This window comes from Eleutherodactylus coqui, chromosome 9 (assembly GCF_035609145.1).
Source record: "Eleutherodactylus coqui strain aEleCoq1 chromosome 9, aEleCoq1.hap1, whole genome shotgun sequence".
In the NCBI taxonomy this organism is placed as follows: Eukaryota; Metazoa; Chordata; class Amphibia; order Anura; family Eleutherodactylidae; genus Eleutherodactylus; species Eleutherodactylus coqui.
In genome coordinates this window covers 142,498,542-142,517,515 of record NC_089845.1, presented here as the reverse complement: position 1 = coordinate 142,517,515, position 18,974 = coordinate 142,498,542, and the positions used below count along the sequence as shown (strand labels likewise).

The 18,974-nt window shown below is 45.8% G+C and overlaps 1 protein-coding gene across 4 annotated transcripts in view; it reads left to right on the top strand.

Moving 5' to 3' along the window:
* STAU2 (staufen double-stranded RNA binding protein 2) overlaps window positions 1-18,974 on the top strand; it is a 271,721-nt gene that overhangs the window by 161,056 nt on the left and 91,691 nt on the right. For all 4 annotated transcript variants that reach the window (XM_066578585.1, XM_066578583.1, XM_066578584.1 and 1 more), the window contains one exon: window positions 11,283-11,590. In XM_066578585.1, the coding sequence (XP_066434682.1) occupies window positions 11,283-11,590 (308 nt within the window). The remainder of the gene's footprint in view (window positions 1-11,282; window positions 11,591-18,974) is intronic.

Sequence of the window (18,974 nt, the reverse complement as noted above, 5' to 3'; positions counted from 1 at the left end):
AATTCAAATTTGAAGGAGTGAAATATACCGAAATCCACGGTAAATCAGCTCCGTGCGAATGAACCCTAAGATTGTAGTTTACTGTTGTGACTTTCCATTTAAACCTGACATGGATTATACCATGTGACCTTAGCTTTAAGGCCCTTTTACCTGGGCTGATATCAGTGTTAATCATGTGTCAATCATTGAGATTATTGTTGTTTAACTGGCCTCTTATAAATGCTGAATAGAGATGAGCGAGTATACTCGCTAAGGCTAACTACTCGAGCGAGTAGTGCCTTAGCCGAGTATCCTCCCGCTCGTCTCTAAAGATTCGGCGGGCGGGGAGGAACGGAGGAGAGATATCTCTCTCTCCCCCCAACAACCCGCTCCCCCTGCTCACCGCCGCAACTCACCTGTCACTGGCGCCGGCAGCCAAATCTTTGGAGACGAGCGGGAGGATACTCAGCTAAGGCACTACTCGCTCGAGTAGTTAGCCTTAGCGAGTATACTCGCTCATCTCTAATGCTGAACAGTCATGGTGATTAGTAGTGCCGGACGCTTACCCAGCACTTTATTGAAGTAGCGCCGTGCTACCGGGAAGTTATTACCGTTGAGCAGCACAACATCGGAGCTCAGTGTAGCGGTCAGATCATAGGAAAGCTATTCAGATACAGGGGCCCAGCCAAGTGCTTTAATATTGACTCCTGGCAGCACATTGCCCATTCACGTGGAGAGTTGTCCTATCAAGAATGATGTTTTTAGGTTGCACAAAGGCACAATTGGCTAATCAGGTGCAGCCTTACATGGCCTGATGATGGGGCAAACAAACTTTTTCTAAAGAACATTTGAGACCAATTGTTGGCCAGTGTAAAAGGGCCATTACTATACACAGGCGACCAAACATGTACATGAAAACTTAATACACACGGGCGATAAATAAATCTTGTTATTTGTATACCAACACCGTATTCCGCAGTGCTTTCAATTTATTGATTATCTCCCCCCCCCCCCCCAAGCTGGGTACTCCTTTTAACAAACCTCGAAAGGATGGAAGGCTGCTGAGTCAACCTTGAGCCGGCTACCTGAACCATGAGGGGATTGAACTCACAACCTTCAGGTCCTGAGCGAGAGCTTAGGGCAGCATTTTTCCTGTCTTAACACTCTGTATCAAATATTCTAACTAATTTTCCATATATAAATGCTTAAACACTCATTGTGGCGGGCGGGGTGTGTGTGTGTGTGTGTGGGGGGGGTTATGGTTATGATCAGTACAAATGCCCCATTTACAGGGGACGACTCTCGTCTAAATGTGAGCATGAGTGTGTGACTGGCAGATCATTGCTGACTTCTCACTCAATGCTTTACATTCTATGTGAAACACTGAGTGGGCAGCGTTTAGACGCAGCGAGAAGTCGGCGAACCAGCGATAGTTTTTATGCATGTTGACATTGAGCGACGAACGAAAATTAAACAAATAGCGCATGATGGCTTAGGGTTTGGACGTAACGTTTATCGTGCAAGTTCGTTCATTTGAATGCATTTTGCGTGACATGGGCTGATAAATCGTCAGGATTCCCGCTGGTTACAGGAATCTGATCATTCAGTGTAAAGGCACACCCCGACTGAACAACTCATGAGAATTAGTTTGCTTCTCGTTCGTCGTTCAGATTCTGCGCCCAGAAAACAAGAGACTGCCTGCTTACTGTAAATGGAGGCGAGGGGGCCGGAATGATCCCCGCTCAGCCTCCATTCACTGTGACGATCTGTTGGGCATCTGCACCCAACAAGACGTCCCATGTAAACTGGCCCTTAGATTAGACCAAGCATGAAACTGTGGCCTTTCTTGGTGCTCAAAATGTATGCATTGTTTGGCAGGGACACATCGCAGGGTTTAAGTAATGGAGACTGCCTTGTTTACTTATGCAAACCTGAGATTAAATGCGGAGCCATGTCCTTCCTATAATCCTATTACAGAACATGTATACTGAAGTAGCAGCAACATAGTGAAAGTGTTAGTACACACAAAAGAGTGCTTGCAACCGATATAGATTCTGCTTGTCAGCACATTAAGACTGGGTTCACACGGGACGGAGATCTCGAGGATTGGCCGCACCGAAAAACTCCAAGATTTCCGCAGGAGAACCGCAGCTTTAAAACCCGCGGGTTTTAGAGCGGTTCGGCCACCGGCATTCCGTTTTAGCTTTCTCTCCCCATAGAGTGGAGTGAGGCCACAGCGGAAAAAAAAATTGAATTGACATGCCACTGAATTCAATTCCGCGCCGCATGTCTGTTTCTGCCCGGCTTTGCCGCAACGGATTGGCCGCCCCATGTGGACGAAATTTTTGCAAAATCTCATCCACATGGCTGGTTAATCCCGGGATTAGGAACCGCAGGCTGAATTGCCGCATACAGTTTTAGAAAGGTTAAATGTTAGCACCGCAGAGTGCATTCAACTTCTGAAGCCCCTTTTACACAGCACAAATGTTGGGCAAATCGCTTGTTGGATTGAGTGGTTTACATGATAATTGTGCAGTGTAAACATGCAGTGCAAGAACAATCGGTGATGAATCACTGGTCGGATCTTTCATGGAGACCTAAAACTCCTCTTTGGTTTGCCGTTATTCATCTACGAATAACGACCTGTTTGCTGTGAATGGAGGCTTGTGGGTCTGAACCATTACCCCCGCTCTGCCTCCGTTCACTGAGTGATGACCACCGTGAAGGCTGTCAGCCACTGAAGTGCCCATTAGTCGTCCCATGTACAAGGGACTCAGTCTCCTAAATTTTGTTTTTTAAGATCTCCTAAAAATTTACTGACCCCAGAAAGTATTGTCACTTCTGAACGTAATCTCCCACTTGACAGACACATATTTTTCACAATGTTGACGCCATGATTGCTTGGCCACAGTGAATGCTTCTTCAGGAGTCTGTTTTGCCCATTGGAAAATTGCTTATGTGACCTCGGAGAGCGTCCTTCATCATTGGAGAAAGCCTGAAATCTTCGGTGAATAAGGAGCATGAGAAACCACTTCCAACTTGTTGCCATATCGAGGGTCACCCGGTAAGCAGAGCATTGTCTTGATAGATTCACGACACTCAACTTGGAGGAAACTTTCTGCGTCTTCAGGCCTTCCCCCAGGATGGTGTGCACAGATCCTACCCACATAAATCCTGACTTTGCAGGCAACCTCTTCTACAGTCAGTTGGCAGTCCTCGATAACCACTTGTTCCACCCATGCTGTTGGACTGGCTGGTGCATGGCCAACGCTCCTTTACGTAGAACTCACACGTCGTTCAGCCTCCTTACAACTGTTGCACCCACCAACGCACATATTTCACATCCATGATGCCTTCACCGCGTATCTCACTCAACTGACAATGGATGTCAGTAGGTGTGATTCCATGCAGGTGAAGTAAACGGATGACTAGGCGCTGGTCTTGGAACGTAAATATTGCCATTATAAATATGCTGCTAACTCCAGCTCCTCTCACGTGGGTTCTGTGCATTGGACATCTTCAAAAATGTGTCCCACGTTTCTATCTGCCTATTCCGCAGAAAAAAATGAGGAGACCTTAGAACTTGAAGGCGCCTCTTAGAAGTAGGCTGATGGTTCTCCAGACAATTGTAGGTTCAACGGGTGTTCAACGATCATTACGCTTCTGCAGCCCTCCACATTTTGGTCCATATTGGCTGTTGGAGTCGTTAGATATATTACCGTAGGACAACCACTTTAAATATGGCCAACTTCTTTCTGAATGATGGCTAAAGCAATCTTTCTTTTTAAATGTCACCTCACAAACAAAAATTTGGGTTGGAATTTCCCTTTTCGATCAACTTTAGACTATGTATGGCTACCTTTTTATGCCTTTTTGTAAAATGTGATGACATCTCTGTATCGGGAAGAAGAAAAACAACAAGCCTGAAGTAAACCTTCTAGTCAATTTAATCTCCTGCAGGATGCTATCTGGTTTGTCTTTGATATGCCATGTAAACAGGATGGCTCGCCAGCTAATCCCTTTTCTGTTAGATTACATGTAGTCACTTGCATTGCAGGGTGCATGGTTGCATAATGGACACCAAATTGTGTTCACACCCTTTGATTTAGCGTCCCCCTCCCACATGAAGATGTGTATTTGTACCCACAGGGGGTAAGATTTTGTTTTTGACTCTTTTGATAGGCTTTCCAATGTTTTATCAGCTGAATATCTGCTGCATTGATCTGCGTGTGTTTGTGAAGGTGTTTCCTAAAATCTTTTAATAAGAAGCACCAGAATCAGATCTTCTTTGAAAGAAGCTTTTGTCAAGACTCCTTTTTGGAAGGTGCCCAGTTATAAAGGCCCTCTGTATGTGGTCCAAAATAACCTTCATACAACTTCAGATGCATGTATCAAACAGAATTGTAATGTGAGAGCCATCGCCTACCACTGTGTTTGGGGCCGATCGTGTTGTATATCGTGCTCTGATCTACTTTGGCAACCTCTGACTCTCCAGATGTGGCGCTAAGAGTAAGCGGAGGCCTTGTAGGCATTTTACAGGGTAATGGGGGCTTCTTATGTAGTTTAATATGGGGAAAAAACATCAAACGGTTATTGCAGCTATACACCTTATAGCTCTTCCCTCCTCCCCATGCCAAGAGTGCATGGGAGACGGGAATAAGCTGCTGCCAGATACTTCTGGCATCGGCTTATCTCCCTCAAGAACAAAAGGATCGGGCATGTTCAAATCAAATTCTTTTTTTCTTTTCTTCCTGATGGATAACCCCTTACATACTTGATCGTTGGGCTGACGTATATCTAATGTCTATGGCCGCTTTAATATACTCCTTTAAACACTGCATGCTGCACTTATGGTGCCCACTGGGTCTTGCCTCCCTGCACTGTGTGATAATCTACACACCAGAGACGTGATCGCAGCAGCCAATCACGGTCTATACCGGTAAAGTGCTGTTCATATTGTAACCGGAGATTGACACGTGGGTCCAGTTATAATAGCCATATGGGTTGTCCACCAGCTTGTAAAGTTGACAGCATGTGACTACTGCTCCATTCACAGCGGCCCTGTACAGATATCAGATCAGTGGGACTCAGACTCCCAGCACCTCTTCCGATCAGCTTTTTGACGGACCACGACACCTTAGGGCCTGTAATGTCTCATAAATCCGTCACAGTGTCTTTCTGTAGCTCTCGTCTCTTTGAAGTGAATGAAATTGATCTGCAGTATCAGACACAGAGGATAGACTATGTATGACATTATAACCAATACACAATGAAGAGACTGTGATCTCCACAAACAGCAGATAGGTGGGGGTATAGGAGTCAGTACCTCCACTGATGGGCCATCAGTATTCTATAAGGTAGTTCCGACAAACCTCTTCAACTCCACAGCATCACAGTTTTCTGGTGTAGATAAATAAAAAATAATATGGTGTTTGGGTAAATTGTCCTGTTCCTGAAACTTCTGCACTGCTGTTTCCAGCACAGCCACCGAGTGGGACTCTTGTAGTAGGTCGAAAATTCAACTCTGCTTGTTTCTCCCACCTTCCTGATATTGGGCATATGTTGCACAGGGAGAGGCACATTCTTTCACCGTGCACCAGTATTAGTAAATCTAAACTATAAATGAGCAGTAGTTTATTGCAATCCTAATTCCATTTTTTGCGCTTGTTAAAGCCCATTTACACACACAGATAATCTTTCAAAAGATTGAATGATCAGTGATCCTTTTGCATAAAGTACTAATAGGCACTAATTGCTATTAGTACTTTATCAGCTTCATTTGCATGCAGATGAGCTTCTGGGGGCTTTTGTAGAACTTAGCAGGAGGTGTGAGCTCTGTAATTAGCTCCATTGTTTAGCCATGGGCTGCTAAGTGAAAACTATAATCTCTAGCTCCCCTTAGAGAATTCAGCACCATGGACAGCAGACACAGCATGGGTCCTGCTCATCAGCTGCAGGTGGGGCTGATAGCTGAAAACAGCTGATACAATGTTATCAGCTGTAATCAGCTCTTCCCAGGCAGAACACAGCATGCGTCCTGCTCACCAGCTGTTCTGCCGAAGAATGGTTTTCAAGCAGAACTGAAAACCGTCATTTGGCACAAAACTAACAGATGGGCACATTTAGACACAACGATCATCGCTCAAAAGATTGCTTTTGATCGAATTTTGAGTGATAGTCGTTGTCTAAATGGGCCTTTAGACTCTTGCACGAAGGCGTAGCCCAGAACTGTCACTGATCGTCTGTGGCTGTAGTTGTACGTTGCAAGAAGCAGCGCACGTTCCATCCCAGTTATGTTATGCTAACTATTCTTGTTCTGTTATTAGTGCGCCGTGTATCTGGCTGCTCGTAGTTCTAGTTTATAGCTGGCAATTGTTAACTCGTGGGGCATAGCCCAGCGTTTTTCTGCACTCTGTTGGTGGTCCTTAAACTTTTTTTTTATTTTTTTTTATCCCAAATGTTAAATTGAAAGAAAAATATAACCGCCCTTTATTTGGAACTTTTCTAGCGCGCAGCGAAGTAAAAGGGTCTAAAACAACTTTTGAAAATGGAATTTCACTTTTCTAAACAAGGCGTGCTTTTAATTATACATGTAATCGGCTTGTGTTGTTGCACAACAATGCCGTCCACAGGATATACTTTTTTTTTCTTTTCTTTAATTTGTTTAATCTATGTGAATTGTATCCAAGTCCATGTCCTAGACATCAATATGATGCTTGGGCGGATCACACGAAACCACGGAAAGTGCTTGAAGGCCAATGCCTTGTTTGTTTTTGGTTATTAATACATCAAACAGACACACATCTGCTGCCTGCTATTGGTTTTATAAAACCCTTTACAGTGTGTACAATCAATCACGTTCGCTCAGATGGAGAACTTTCATTCAGACCTATCGCCCTCCGTCTCCCTGCTCAGCGCTGGCATAGCTCCATAGTAAATGACATGAATCAAGCACAGTATACGCTCTTCTGAACTGCCCCATAGAAACCAGCTGGCACAAAAAGCTTACAAAGTATTTCTATTTGTGCAGCTAAAAAGGTTTTTGTCCAAGAAACCTAGAAATAAATATATTGCCAAAATGTCCTGTGGTGTTTTTTTTAGTTTTTTTTTTTAGTATACCCAATTGGTTGGCAGCCAAGGGCTTACGGGTCTTACACGTTGGTGGCATTTTGTTATTGTGACTTATTTATTATAATGCTGGGTGAGATCATTTCCCTGTTGAAATGTGTTATGCAAATGGGGAGATCTTGCAATGTCTCAACAGCGCCACCTATTAAAAAAAAAAAAACCACCAACATGATTTTGGCTTCTATTCCCAGTCATGTTTACAAGGCCTTCTTGAAAGGTTGGACATTGACTTTTTGGAAAGCTACCTTCTAAGGCTGGGTTCACACAGGGCGGATTTGCCGCGGAAATTCCGTGCGGAATTTCGCCACGGCAAATCCGCCTGCGGCCGATAATCTCGGTGTTAGCAGGCCAAGTGGACGAGATTTCTCAGAAATCTCATCCACACGGGACGGCCAATCCGCTGCGGTTATTCCGGCTTTGTTGACTGCAGCATCTCTATTTTTAATTTCTTTTTATTTCCGCTGCAGGCGCGCTCTCCTCTAAGGGAGTGCCGGCCTCAGCGGAAGAGCAAGCAGCCGGGCCGCTTCAAAGCCGCCGCCGCGTTCTCCCAGCGGAAATGTCGCGGTTTTTCGCTGTGGCCAAACCGCGACATTTACGGCAGGAATCAGCTGTGTGTGAACCCAGCCTTAACCCCTTGAGTGGCACGCCCGGAAAAGTTCCGTGACGAGCTCCACTGCTCATAGCAACATAGCCCGGAAGATTTCCGGGCTATGTATCACTATGGGAGCTGCAGAGCACAATACCACAAGCTGTGACAGTGTGCTCTGCCTGCACAGACCCACACAGAGCAGTGCAAGGGCTTTGAAAAACCAGCAGAAGATATTGCCGACATGTCGGCAATGTCCTGCTTTGTTTACAGGTTGCCATAGAGACCATCGGCTTGTCAGAAGCAAGCCGATGGTCTCTGTGGCAGGGAGAGCTGGTTGTTAGCTGTCAGAGGACAGCTAGGTACTAGCTCTTACAGCAGAGATCAGAGAAAACCTCCGATCTCTGCTGTGTTAACCCTTTACATGCTGCAGTCTATGTGACTGCAGCATGTAAAGGGCTGTCACTGCAGCATGTAAAGGGCTGTCACCATCGGACCCCTGGAATGTGATCAGGGGTCTTGATGGGTCCCTGTGGAAGTCCCCTAAAGGGACAAAAAAAAATAAAAATTTTTTAAAAAATTTAAAAAAAAAAAGTAAAAAAATAATTAAAAAAATTAAAAAAAACACTTGTTTCCCTTTACTTTGTAAAAAATCAAAAATACAATCACACATGTGGTATCCATGTGCGTCGTAATGACCCAGAGAAGGAAGTTAATACATTATTTAACCCCTTAATGACATGGCCCCTTTTTTCTTTTTTCCCCATTTCTTTTTTTCCTCCCCCCTGTTTAAAAAATCACAACTTGTCCCGCAAAAAACAAGCCCTTATATGGCCATGTCAATGGAAAAATGAAAAAGTTATGGCTCTTGAGACGCAACTGCAAAACTAGTTGAAATTCAATGATTAGACCATTTTAAAAAACCTGCCCTGGTGGGCACGACAGGGTGGTAGGAAACCTGCCACTCAAGGGGTTAATGGGTGGTGCTGCTATCGTATCATCTCTCCACTGTGTACCGAATTTCCAAGAGTAAATGCTTTGACCTTTTAAAGCGATTATCAAGTTAATAGACAATATTCCCTCTATAGCGCCCAATGTGCTAAAATGACAATAGGACCAATACTTACCCATCCTTTGTCATGGCGAACCAACACTGCAGCCCAGCTGTGGTCCCTGTGTTTGTTGTGGCAGATGTCACCAGATGTCACGTGACTGCTGCAGTCCATCGGAGGCTGCAGTGCCACCGTTCTAAACTCCTGGCATCATGGCACCCAGGAAAACGAGCAGTAACTGTGCAGTCTCTGATTGGCTGCAGCAGTCAGGTGACTTCTCGTGACGATATCTGCCACATCAAACACCAGGACCACAGTGGGCTGCAGCGATAGATGGCAAGTGGCACAGGATGGGCGAGTACCGCTTCTTTTGTTGTTTTAGCAAAGTGGGTACTACAGAGGGAATGTTGTCCAGTAACCCAACTACCCCTTTAAGTCTCCTCAGGTCTACTGGGCGGTTTCAACAAGGAGAAAGCTGTACCCCTTCCGACCCTATTGGAATTCTAATGTAGAGGTCATACATGGCAGCAGAAATTTTTTGTTTTTGTTTTTCAAGAGAAAAAAAGGACCTGCACCAGTTTGGCATATGCGATTTTATCATTTCAGTAAAGGTCCTTTTACACGCAAAGATAATCTTTCAAACTGCCGAAAGATTTAGCGATCTATTTGCATAAAGTGTTAATGGCAGAAATTGTTTGCAGAGCCCAGCGTCTGTTAAACATAATGCCAGCGGTGCAAACAGCTGCCGACACATTCTATTGTCCTCGTGGCTAGTATAAGCATGCTTCGGGGAGAACATCCTGCAGTCTTTTGAAAGATGAGTGAAATACATTAAAATGGAACATATTTGCTCCGTATTTCAGCAGCTGAACGATGGATTTTATGTGAAGTAAAATCCATAGTTCAAACAAAAACTGCACGATGCTCGCGTTTACGTGTAATGATTATCGCTCATTTTCGGCCATTTGGACAATTTTTGAGTGATAATTGCTGCGTGTAAAAGGGCCTTAACCCTCGCCCACATTACATACAAAATTGCAGGTATAGAATATATATTTTCCTTGCTAGTGGTTTGCAAGTCCCAGTACCTCCACCTGCTAGGGGCATCCGCCACCACAAGTTCTCTTTGGAAATGCAGATTCAACGTATTGCCCAAGACGCTCCTCAGACCTTTATCTGACAAAATGCCAGAACTTTAATTTTTTATTTTTTTTTCATTGACTGTCACTTTCAACAATCCTCTTTTTATTGGACAGGGCCCTCAACAATAAGCTGATCACAGGGTGTCCTGTTGCTGATCGCATGTTCACTTTCCCTGCAGCGCCTCCACAGGGAAAATGAAGCATTGCACAATCTCCTTTCACAATCCGCTAGCATCATTGGATAAATTCAGCCACCAGCTCCTCCAGGACTTGTACTCCTATGATTCTACGCTGGACTCTCATGTTCTCAGTCTTGGCTTCATAAAGGGCTATATTGCCCGAAACGTTGCTTGGATACATTGAGAACATCCGATAGATCTTTAATAATAATAAACTTTAATAATAATAAACTTTATTTGTATAGCGCCAACATATTCTGCAGCGCTTACATAGACGGGGGGGATACAGAAAGACAATACAAACCTTACAGAACCACGGTTACATAGTAATCAGTTGATGGAACAATAGGGGTGAGGGTCCTGCCCCAACGAGCTTACATACTACAAGTAATGGGGGGATACAGAAGGTAAAGGGGCTGGAGATGTGCACTGTATGGCGAGGTGGAGAGTGAGAGATGCTATACACAGACAATGGTCAGACATTTAGCCGTGACACGGCAGAAACAGTATGACTGCAGGAGCGGTTTATGGTGGCTAGCAGGGATTGCAGTCAGTAGGTCAGAGAGCATGTTATCAGGCAGAGTACAGAGGGGTTTGGTATAGGAGATATGGTATGCCTCCCTGAAGAGGTGCGTTTTTAGAGCACGCCTGAAGTTCTGCGAGTCCTGGATTGCCCAGGTAGCCTTTGGTAGTCCGTTCCAGAGGACCGGTGCTGCTCTGGAGAAGTCTTGGAGGCGGGAAGGAGAAGTTCGAATTAAAGGGGCGCTCAGTCTGGTTTCATTAGCAGAGTGGAGAGCCCGGGCTGGTTGATGGATTGAGATGAGGGAGGCGATATAGGGGGCGCTGCACTGTGGAGGGCTTTGTGGATGAAGGTGGCGAGTTTAAATTGAATTCTGTATTTAACGGGCAGCCAGTGCAGTGACCGGCACAGGGCAGAGGCGTCCCAGTAGCGGCTGGACAGGAAGATGAGCCTGGCTGCCGCATAAAAGCAATCATTAACTTTTGCAAATTCAAAAAGTTTGTTCAATCCTATGTTTTGAATTTTCATTACTTTTAGCGGTTGCAACGGTGCGACCTGAAGATTTTATACTATGCTGCTATCAAGTGAGATAGCGCCGCCGATCTGTGTCCCTTTGTGTTGCCTACAAAATCCTGTCTGTACATCCTCCATGGTCATAAATATTAATATTTTGTTTTCATTTCACTATTTGCTCAGCTCCAAAAGGAATTCTTCATCTTTCTCCCGATGTCTATCAAGAAATGGAGGCCAGCCGCAGTAAGACTGTCTCTACTCCTGCTGTCAATTATCTGACACCCAAAGAATTGAGCCAGACATCCAGCTCATATTTTAGCACATCTGTAACCCAAAGTTGCACATCTGCGATTGCCAGAGAGCTCCTGACCAATGGCAGCTCCCCCACGGCAGAATCTGTTGGATTTGCAGGCAACAACTTGACATGTTCCAGCTCCACCGTACAACCTTCCAAGCAGCTCGAGTATTTGGCCGGCATTCAAGGCTTACAGGTGAGCAGAACCTTTATCTCTGAGGTTGTGCAGATGTGTCCTGTCGTTGGCAGATTCTGTATATGATTGCTGTAGTAGCTATCTACTGTTTTATATACTGACACACATACACTCATTGTAAAAGAAGAATCACCTAGGAGTTGTGAGAATCGAATGGAACTTTGTGTTATTGTAACATGGATGTAAGTGATTACAATATCAGCGCAAAAGAGGATTTATTACTGAAAGTTGAAAATTTGAAGGGAGGCTCTAGTATCTTGTTGTACCGCCTCTAGCTTGGATACAAGATGTGATACCGGTGGGCATGGAGGCTCTAGTACCCTGTTGTACCGCCTCTAGCTTGGATACACGATGTGATACGGGGAGCTTGGAGCCTCTACTACCCTGTTGTACCGCCTCTAGCTTGTATATATGATGTGATACAGGTGAGCATGGAGGCTCTAGTACCCTGTTGTATCGCCTCTAGCTTGGATACAAGATGTGATACAGGCCAGCATGGAGGTTCTAGTACCCTTTTGTACCACCTCTAGCTTGGATATAAGATGTGATACAGGAGAGCATGGAGGCTCTAATACCCTGTTGTACCGCCTCTAGCTTGGATACAAGATGGGATACGGGAAGGCATGGAGGCTCTAGTACCCTGTTGTACCGCCTCTAGCTTGGATACAAGATGTGATACGGGAAGGCATGGAGGCTCTAGTACCCTGTTGTACCGCCTCTAGCTTGGATATAAGATGTGATATGTACGGGCATGGAGGCTCTAGTACCCTGTTTTACTGACTCTAGCTTGGATACAAGATGTGATATGTACGGGCATGGAGGCTCTAGTACCCTGTTGTACCACCTCTAGCTTGGATGTAAGATGTGATACGGGCAGGCATGGAGGCTCTAGTACCCTGTTGTACCGCCTCTAGCTTGTATATATGATGTGATACAGGTGAGCATGGAGGCTCTAGTACCCTGTTTTATCGCCTCTAGCTTGGATACAAGATGTGATACTGGTGGACATGAAGGCTCTAGTACCCTGTTGTACCGCCTCTAGCTTGGATGTAAGATGTGATATGGGCGGGCATGGAGGCTCTAGTACCCTGTTGTACCACCTCTAGCTTGGATACAAGATGTGATACAAGCGGGCATGGAGGCTCTAATACCCTGGTGTACCGCCTCTAGCTTGGATACAAGATGTGATACGGGGGGCATGAAGGCTCTAGTACCCTGTTTTACCACCTCTAGCTTGGCTATAAGATGTGATACTGGTGGGTATACGCTGTTGCACCGCCTCTAGCTTGTATCCAAGATGTGATACGGGCAGGCATGGAGGCTCTAGTACCCTGTTGTCCCGCTTCTAGCTTGGTTGCAAGATGTGATACAGGCAGGCATGGAGGCTCTAGTACCCCCTGTTGTACCGCCTCTAGCTTGGATACAAGATGTGATACTGGTGGGTATACTCTGTTGCACTGCCTCTAGCTTGGATACAAGATGTGATACGGGAAGGCTTGGAGGCTCTAGTACCCTGTTGTACCGCCTCTAGCTTGTATATATGATGTGATACAGGTGAGCATGGAGGCTCTAGTACCCTGTTGTACCGCCTCTAGCTTGGATACAAGATGTGATACAGGTGGGCATGGAGGCTCTAGTACCCTGTTGTACCACCTCTAGCTTGGATGTAAGATGTGATATGGGCGGGCATGGAGGCTCTAGTACCCTGTTGTACCGCCTCTAGCTTGGATACAAGATGTGATACGGGGGGCATGAAGGCTCTAGTACCCTGTTTTACCACCTCTAGCTTGGATACAAGATGTGATACTGGTGGGTATACGCTGTTGCACCGCCTCTAGCTTGTATCCAAGATGTGATACGGGCAGGCATGGAGGCTCTAGTACCCTGTTTTACCGCCTCTAGCTTGGATACAAGATGTAATGCGGGGAGCATGAAGGCTCTAGTACCCTGTTGTACTACCTCTAGCTTGGATACAAGATGTGATACGGGCGGGCATGGGGATTCTAGTTCCCTGTTGTCCCGCCTCTAGCCTGGTTGCAAGATGTGATACAGGGGGCATGGAGGCTCTAGTACCCCCTGTTGTACCGCCTCTAGCTTGGATACAAGATGTGATACTGGTGGGTATACGCTGTTGCACTGCCTCTAACTTGGATACAAGATGTGATACGGGCAGGCATGGAGGCTCTAGTACCCTGTTGTACCACCTCTAGCTTGGATACAAGATATAATACAGGGACCATGAAGGCTCTAGTACCCTGTTGTACTACCTCTAACTTGGATACAAGATGTGATATGGGCAGGCATGGAGGCTCTAGTACCCTGTTGTCCCGCCTCTGAATGAATGTGATACGGGCATGGAGGCATACAGGTTCCGTGGTATCCTGCGGCTTATCAGTCCACATTTGCTGTAACTGAGGCTCTAGATCGTGCAAACTCCATAGGCTGTTGGTGTCCCAGATGGTACGATACATGTTCTATTGGCAATAAATCTGGCGACCGGAAAGCCACAGAAGTGTGGCAATATTGTGGGGACATTCCTGTGACATCCTTGTGTGTGCGGCTGATCATTATCATGCTGGAAGCCTCTTGGAAGCCACCATGAGAGAAACATGTGGCTGCAAGATGTCCTGAACACATTGCTGAGCGGTCATTGTCCCTCATACCACTATTAGAGGTGACCTACTTTCGTATGTTATGCTCCCCAGACCATCACACCAGCAGGGGGCAGTGTGCAAAGCAAAGGCGGGATTGAGGCGCTCACCCTTAGGTCTCCAAACACGAACATATCTGTCATCCATGCCCAAACTAAACCTGGATTGGTCACTGAAGACAATCTGGTTCCACTCCATAGCAGTCCAGTTTACTTGTTCACAACAGCACTGTAAACGGAGGCGCTGGTGGGTGTCCTGAGCCGGTCACCTTGTGCGTGTGCCGTTACGCATCCACTGGTCCCAACACATCCTAACAGTCTGGTCAGCATGGCCGAGTTGGCCAGCAGTTCGTCGATACGACCATCCAGCTTCTTGCATTCCAACAAAGCACCCATCAAACACTGTTCACTGGCCAAAATCTCTTGGGTTGCTTCATAGAGAAATGTCTAGTGGTCAACAAGCTCTATACAAGCGGACAGAGCGGTCACTACACACAAGGAGCCTCCGAGAGCCTCTTATAGGTTAAGGTTGGAATTACTAGGTGGCAAGACCATTCATCTAATCTCACCACAACCAATCATTCGCTTATCTTCCTGAGATGTTTTTAAGCAAAACGACAATGTCTAGTTGCTCAAATTTTTTTTAGATTGTATAGTGTATATTGTACTGTTGTGAACTGTTTGCCGATAACATTGTAACTGGCCAATGACTATCTTTATAGTCGGGGAGGAGTCAGCTGGGACTACATGAGTGGCAGCATTGCACTGTTGAGTTGTCATTGTAGCTAGTTTGTACTTTCCTTCTTAAAGTGAAGCTTTATCTTGTAGCCACTTTAAATAATGCTACGCAGTCAAAAATACCGTCAGCGACTGGAAAATAATGTCTCGGGTTGGGTAATTATATTAGGTATAGCACTGGAAACAGATAGCGCTGTCAACATTGCAGCTCCCTGGTTTGGTACTACAGGCACAGCTAGCACTGAATTCAATGGGAGATGTGCCAGAAGTACCACATTAAGCCACTCTGATATGGACAGAGCTATCTGCTTCCTTCGCTGGCTGCATTGATGACAGACCCAGTGGTCAGCTGATTGGTGGAGATCCCAGGCGGTGGACCCCTGCCAATTCACTCTTGATGCTTTGTTCTGAGGATAGGTCATCAATGGTAAAAGTCCCAGGAAAAAGGGTGTTTCCAATACTTTTTAAAAACTGTCTAAAGACTGGGAATGTAATAATATAATAAGTTATGCAGTAAAAACTGCTCCTGCACAGCCGCTCTGGTTTCCACCGCGTAAGTCTTGGAAGCACCTGCCGTAGTCGCGTTAAGAGTCGTCATCCACGTGACCACTGCAGCCAATCGCTGGTTTCAGAAATAATGCTCCCGTGTACAGCACATGACTTCTGAGGCCTCCCTCACACAGATGTTTTCAGAAATGCCGCGTTTTTTAACGCTGCGATTGTTGTGGTTTCAGCAGTGCTGGCATGGTTTTTGGCAGAGTTTTGGCTGCGTTTTCATCTGTGCTTAAAACACAGCCAAGGAAGCTGAAAAAAAAGAAATCAATACCCACCTAGCTGGCGCCGTCCGGGTCCCTGCCACTGCTCTCCAGAGCTACAGGCAGGCTGCCGGGCATTTGTCAGTGCCAACGGAGCATCTTTTGCGAATGATGGGGTTTAAAGACCCTGCCTCCAGCAAGAGACTGCTCTGATTGGCTGAGTGCCGCAAGCTCAGCCAATCAGAGCCAGCGCTGGATGCACCAATCACAGCCATTCATTGAATGGCTGTGATTGGTTCATCAAGCTCTGGGTCTGATTGAACCAATCACTAGCAAAAGATGCTCCATCGGCACAGACAAGTGCCCGGCAGCCTGCCCAGACCTCTGGAAAGCAGTGGCAGGGACCTTGACGGCACCAGCTAGGTGAGTGTTGATTTTTTTTTTTTAGGTGGTGTAGCTAGTGCTTGCATTGAGTGCTGCCAAAAACGTGGTACCAAGTTGTGCCACATTTTTAGCGTCGCTGAAACCGCTGCCCATTCATTTCAATGGGCGATGCACGGCTGAAAATGGGCAAGTATAGGACATGCATCACTGTCAAAGTGCAGCGTTGAAGATTCGTTTTAACGCCCCATTGAAACGTCTGTGTGAGGGAGGCCTGAGGTTGATTTTTGGTTGCAGCGGTCACATGAATCATGAACGGCTTAGGACCATTTTTAAGTAGTCCGATCCTTTGTTCTCACTTTCGTAAGTGACACCAGAATAGTTTTGACATGTGTTTTTTCTCTAGCTTCGTCTTTGGCTATGGCCACCCTTTACTACAGACTCGGAACATGATTACCTCTACCATATCCTCTATAAAGAAGTTGGAGATGCATTCTGATAAAGGGTTGCATGAGCTTTAGCTACTTCTAGGTTCTTGTAAAGCAGCATATTCGCCTTCAGTGACTAGATAGTCTGTATGTTTGATCTTGAGCCTACGAACCAGCATGAGCCGTTGTATTATAGCAGCATAGTACTGTGATATTGCAGTCTGGCACTGATCTTTCTGAATCCATGGAGTCCGTTGTGTCGATTCAGCATGAGAACTTCTCTCGCCACACTTGCAGTTTTTTATCAGTTTCTCAGCTCCGAGTGACCATGAATTTTCTTCCACTTCTCATCTAAAGCTGGATCCCAGCCATGTGCCATAACAAGATTGTTGCTTGGCTGAGCACCCAATATGCCTTTCCCTTAATTCTTGTGGGAAACCGATATGTCTTGATTACCTGCAGGCTACGTGGATGCCGCAATCATTCCCTGCTGCTCTGACTAATGAAGTGAGAAATGATTTTACGGCATAATGCGGTGTGTACGTGATTCCTGCCACTACTTACGGTGCGCTTCTGATGCTTAACGCATTCCGGTAATCGTTCTACTGTTGAATCGTATTCGCCGTGAGTTCTCTAAAGAAGCATCATTTGCCTACAATGATGGCGTAAGAGCCGTGGACATATATGCACTGTATATACCTGGATGGGAGCACTTACTGTGGTGCAAAGTCGCATCAGGCAAAGACAGAAGAAGGAGGAGTGGAACAAACCTAAACCGTAACAAAGGCCTAGGTCCAAGACGTGAGCTCAAGGCCAAGGAGGGTTATATAGGCCAAATAATGGAGGGGCTGCCAACCAGTGATCAGACTGATGAAGGCGTTCACCTCGAAACCCTTTTTAATTTTTGCTTTTAATGAATGAAATACAAGAGAAGTCCGATTCTTCATCCTATTGTCTCACGACTTGTCTCTGGAGTGTGATGCCAACATACCAGCTTTGCTTCATCCATAGAGGCAGAATAAATACCATTGCTTTAGGAAGTAGGGCTGAGAGATGGAGCACTTGTATAATGAGATCTTTCACTTGCGTCCTTCCTTAAATGATGATCCAGGCCCCCTTCACACCCCGAGGCACCTGAACAAGCACACTATCTTGCCAATGCATAACTAAGTTGTAGTCCTGATAATTAGGGAGCTGTTAATTCCCTGTTTATTAGCAGAGTCTTGTTTATTTACATTGGGACTTAATCCCTAGCTTCCCATACTTTGGGTTCATTAGACCAAGTCCGTTGGCGTAGAATTCCATCATGACCAGGAAGACTCCCTAAGGGGATTTATTTTGAAAACAAACTTCATGGGCATTGGCCTTAAAATGAGACTTGGAAGGTGCCGACCTGCATGTGTATGTTTGCACATGGCAGTGTATGTGCACATGGCTATAGGGGGTTATATACAGATGCATAAACCCATTATTATATGCAGGATTAACATAATTGTCATCTGGCATCGAACTATAAAGGTTCCTTTACATGAGATGACTGTCGGGCAAACGATGCCCGACACTCGTCTGTGTGACTCCGCGCTCCTGCATGGGGGCCAGCAGAGCAGGCTGGTTCACGGAGCGACCACCGGGCGGGTGGGGCAGTGCAGGAGATTTCTCTCCTCTCACTCCCCTTTAGACTTAAGGGACCTTAAGACTTGAATTGTGTATTCCATGAGTGGAGGAAAAATCGCAGCATGCTCTACTTTGCTGCAGACGGTCTCCATTGAAGTCAGTAGAGGCCGTCTGACCCGCAGCCCATCTGCAATTAAAAAATACAAATAATATAAATATATATATATAAAATATATTTTAAAATCTGTAGTGCACATGACCTCCTGCGAGCCTCCACGGTCATCCACATTACAAAATTTGCAGGGTCGCCAGTCGTGGTCACAGCCGGACGTGGAACATGTGAATATCCCAAAGGTCTTCTAGTCCTGCTGGGGTTTGGAGATACATATACTGTCTGTGGTCTCTAAATTGATGCTGGTTCAGAGGCCTAGTGCCCTCACTATTTCAGGACTAGGTCTCTCAGATCATAGACTGGTCGAGTTGGAAGGGACCTCCAGAGTCATCGGGTCCAACCCCCTGGTCAGTGCAGGATTCACTAAATCATCCCAGACTGATATTTGTCCAGCCTTTGTTTGAAGACTTCCATTGAAGGAGAACTCACCACCTCCCGTGGTAACCTGTTCCACTTATTGATCACCCTCACTGTCTGATATCATTGAACTTCTTAAAACCTTGACAGATATTCAAATCTGTGTTCATAGAAGGGCTGTGACCATTTTGGAAGACCGAAGTGAGACCTTGGAACTGACAGATTTGTGGCAGAATGCCACAAACAGAGTTTAGCGGCGAATTCCCCACTCCCCCAGGGATTTTCTCAT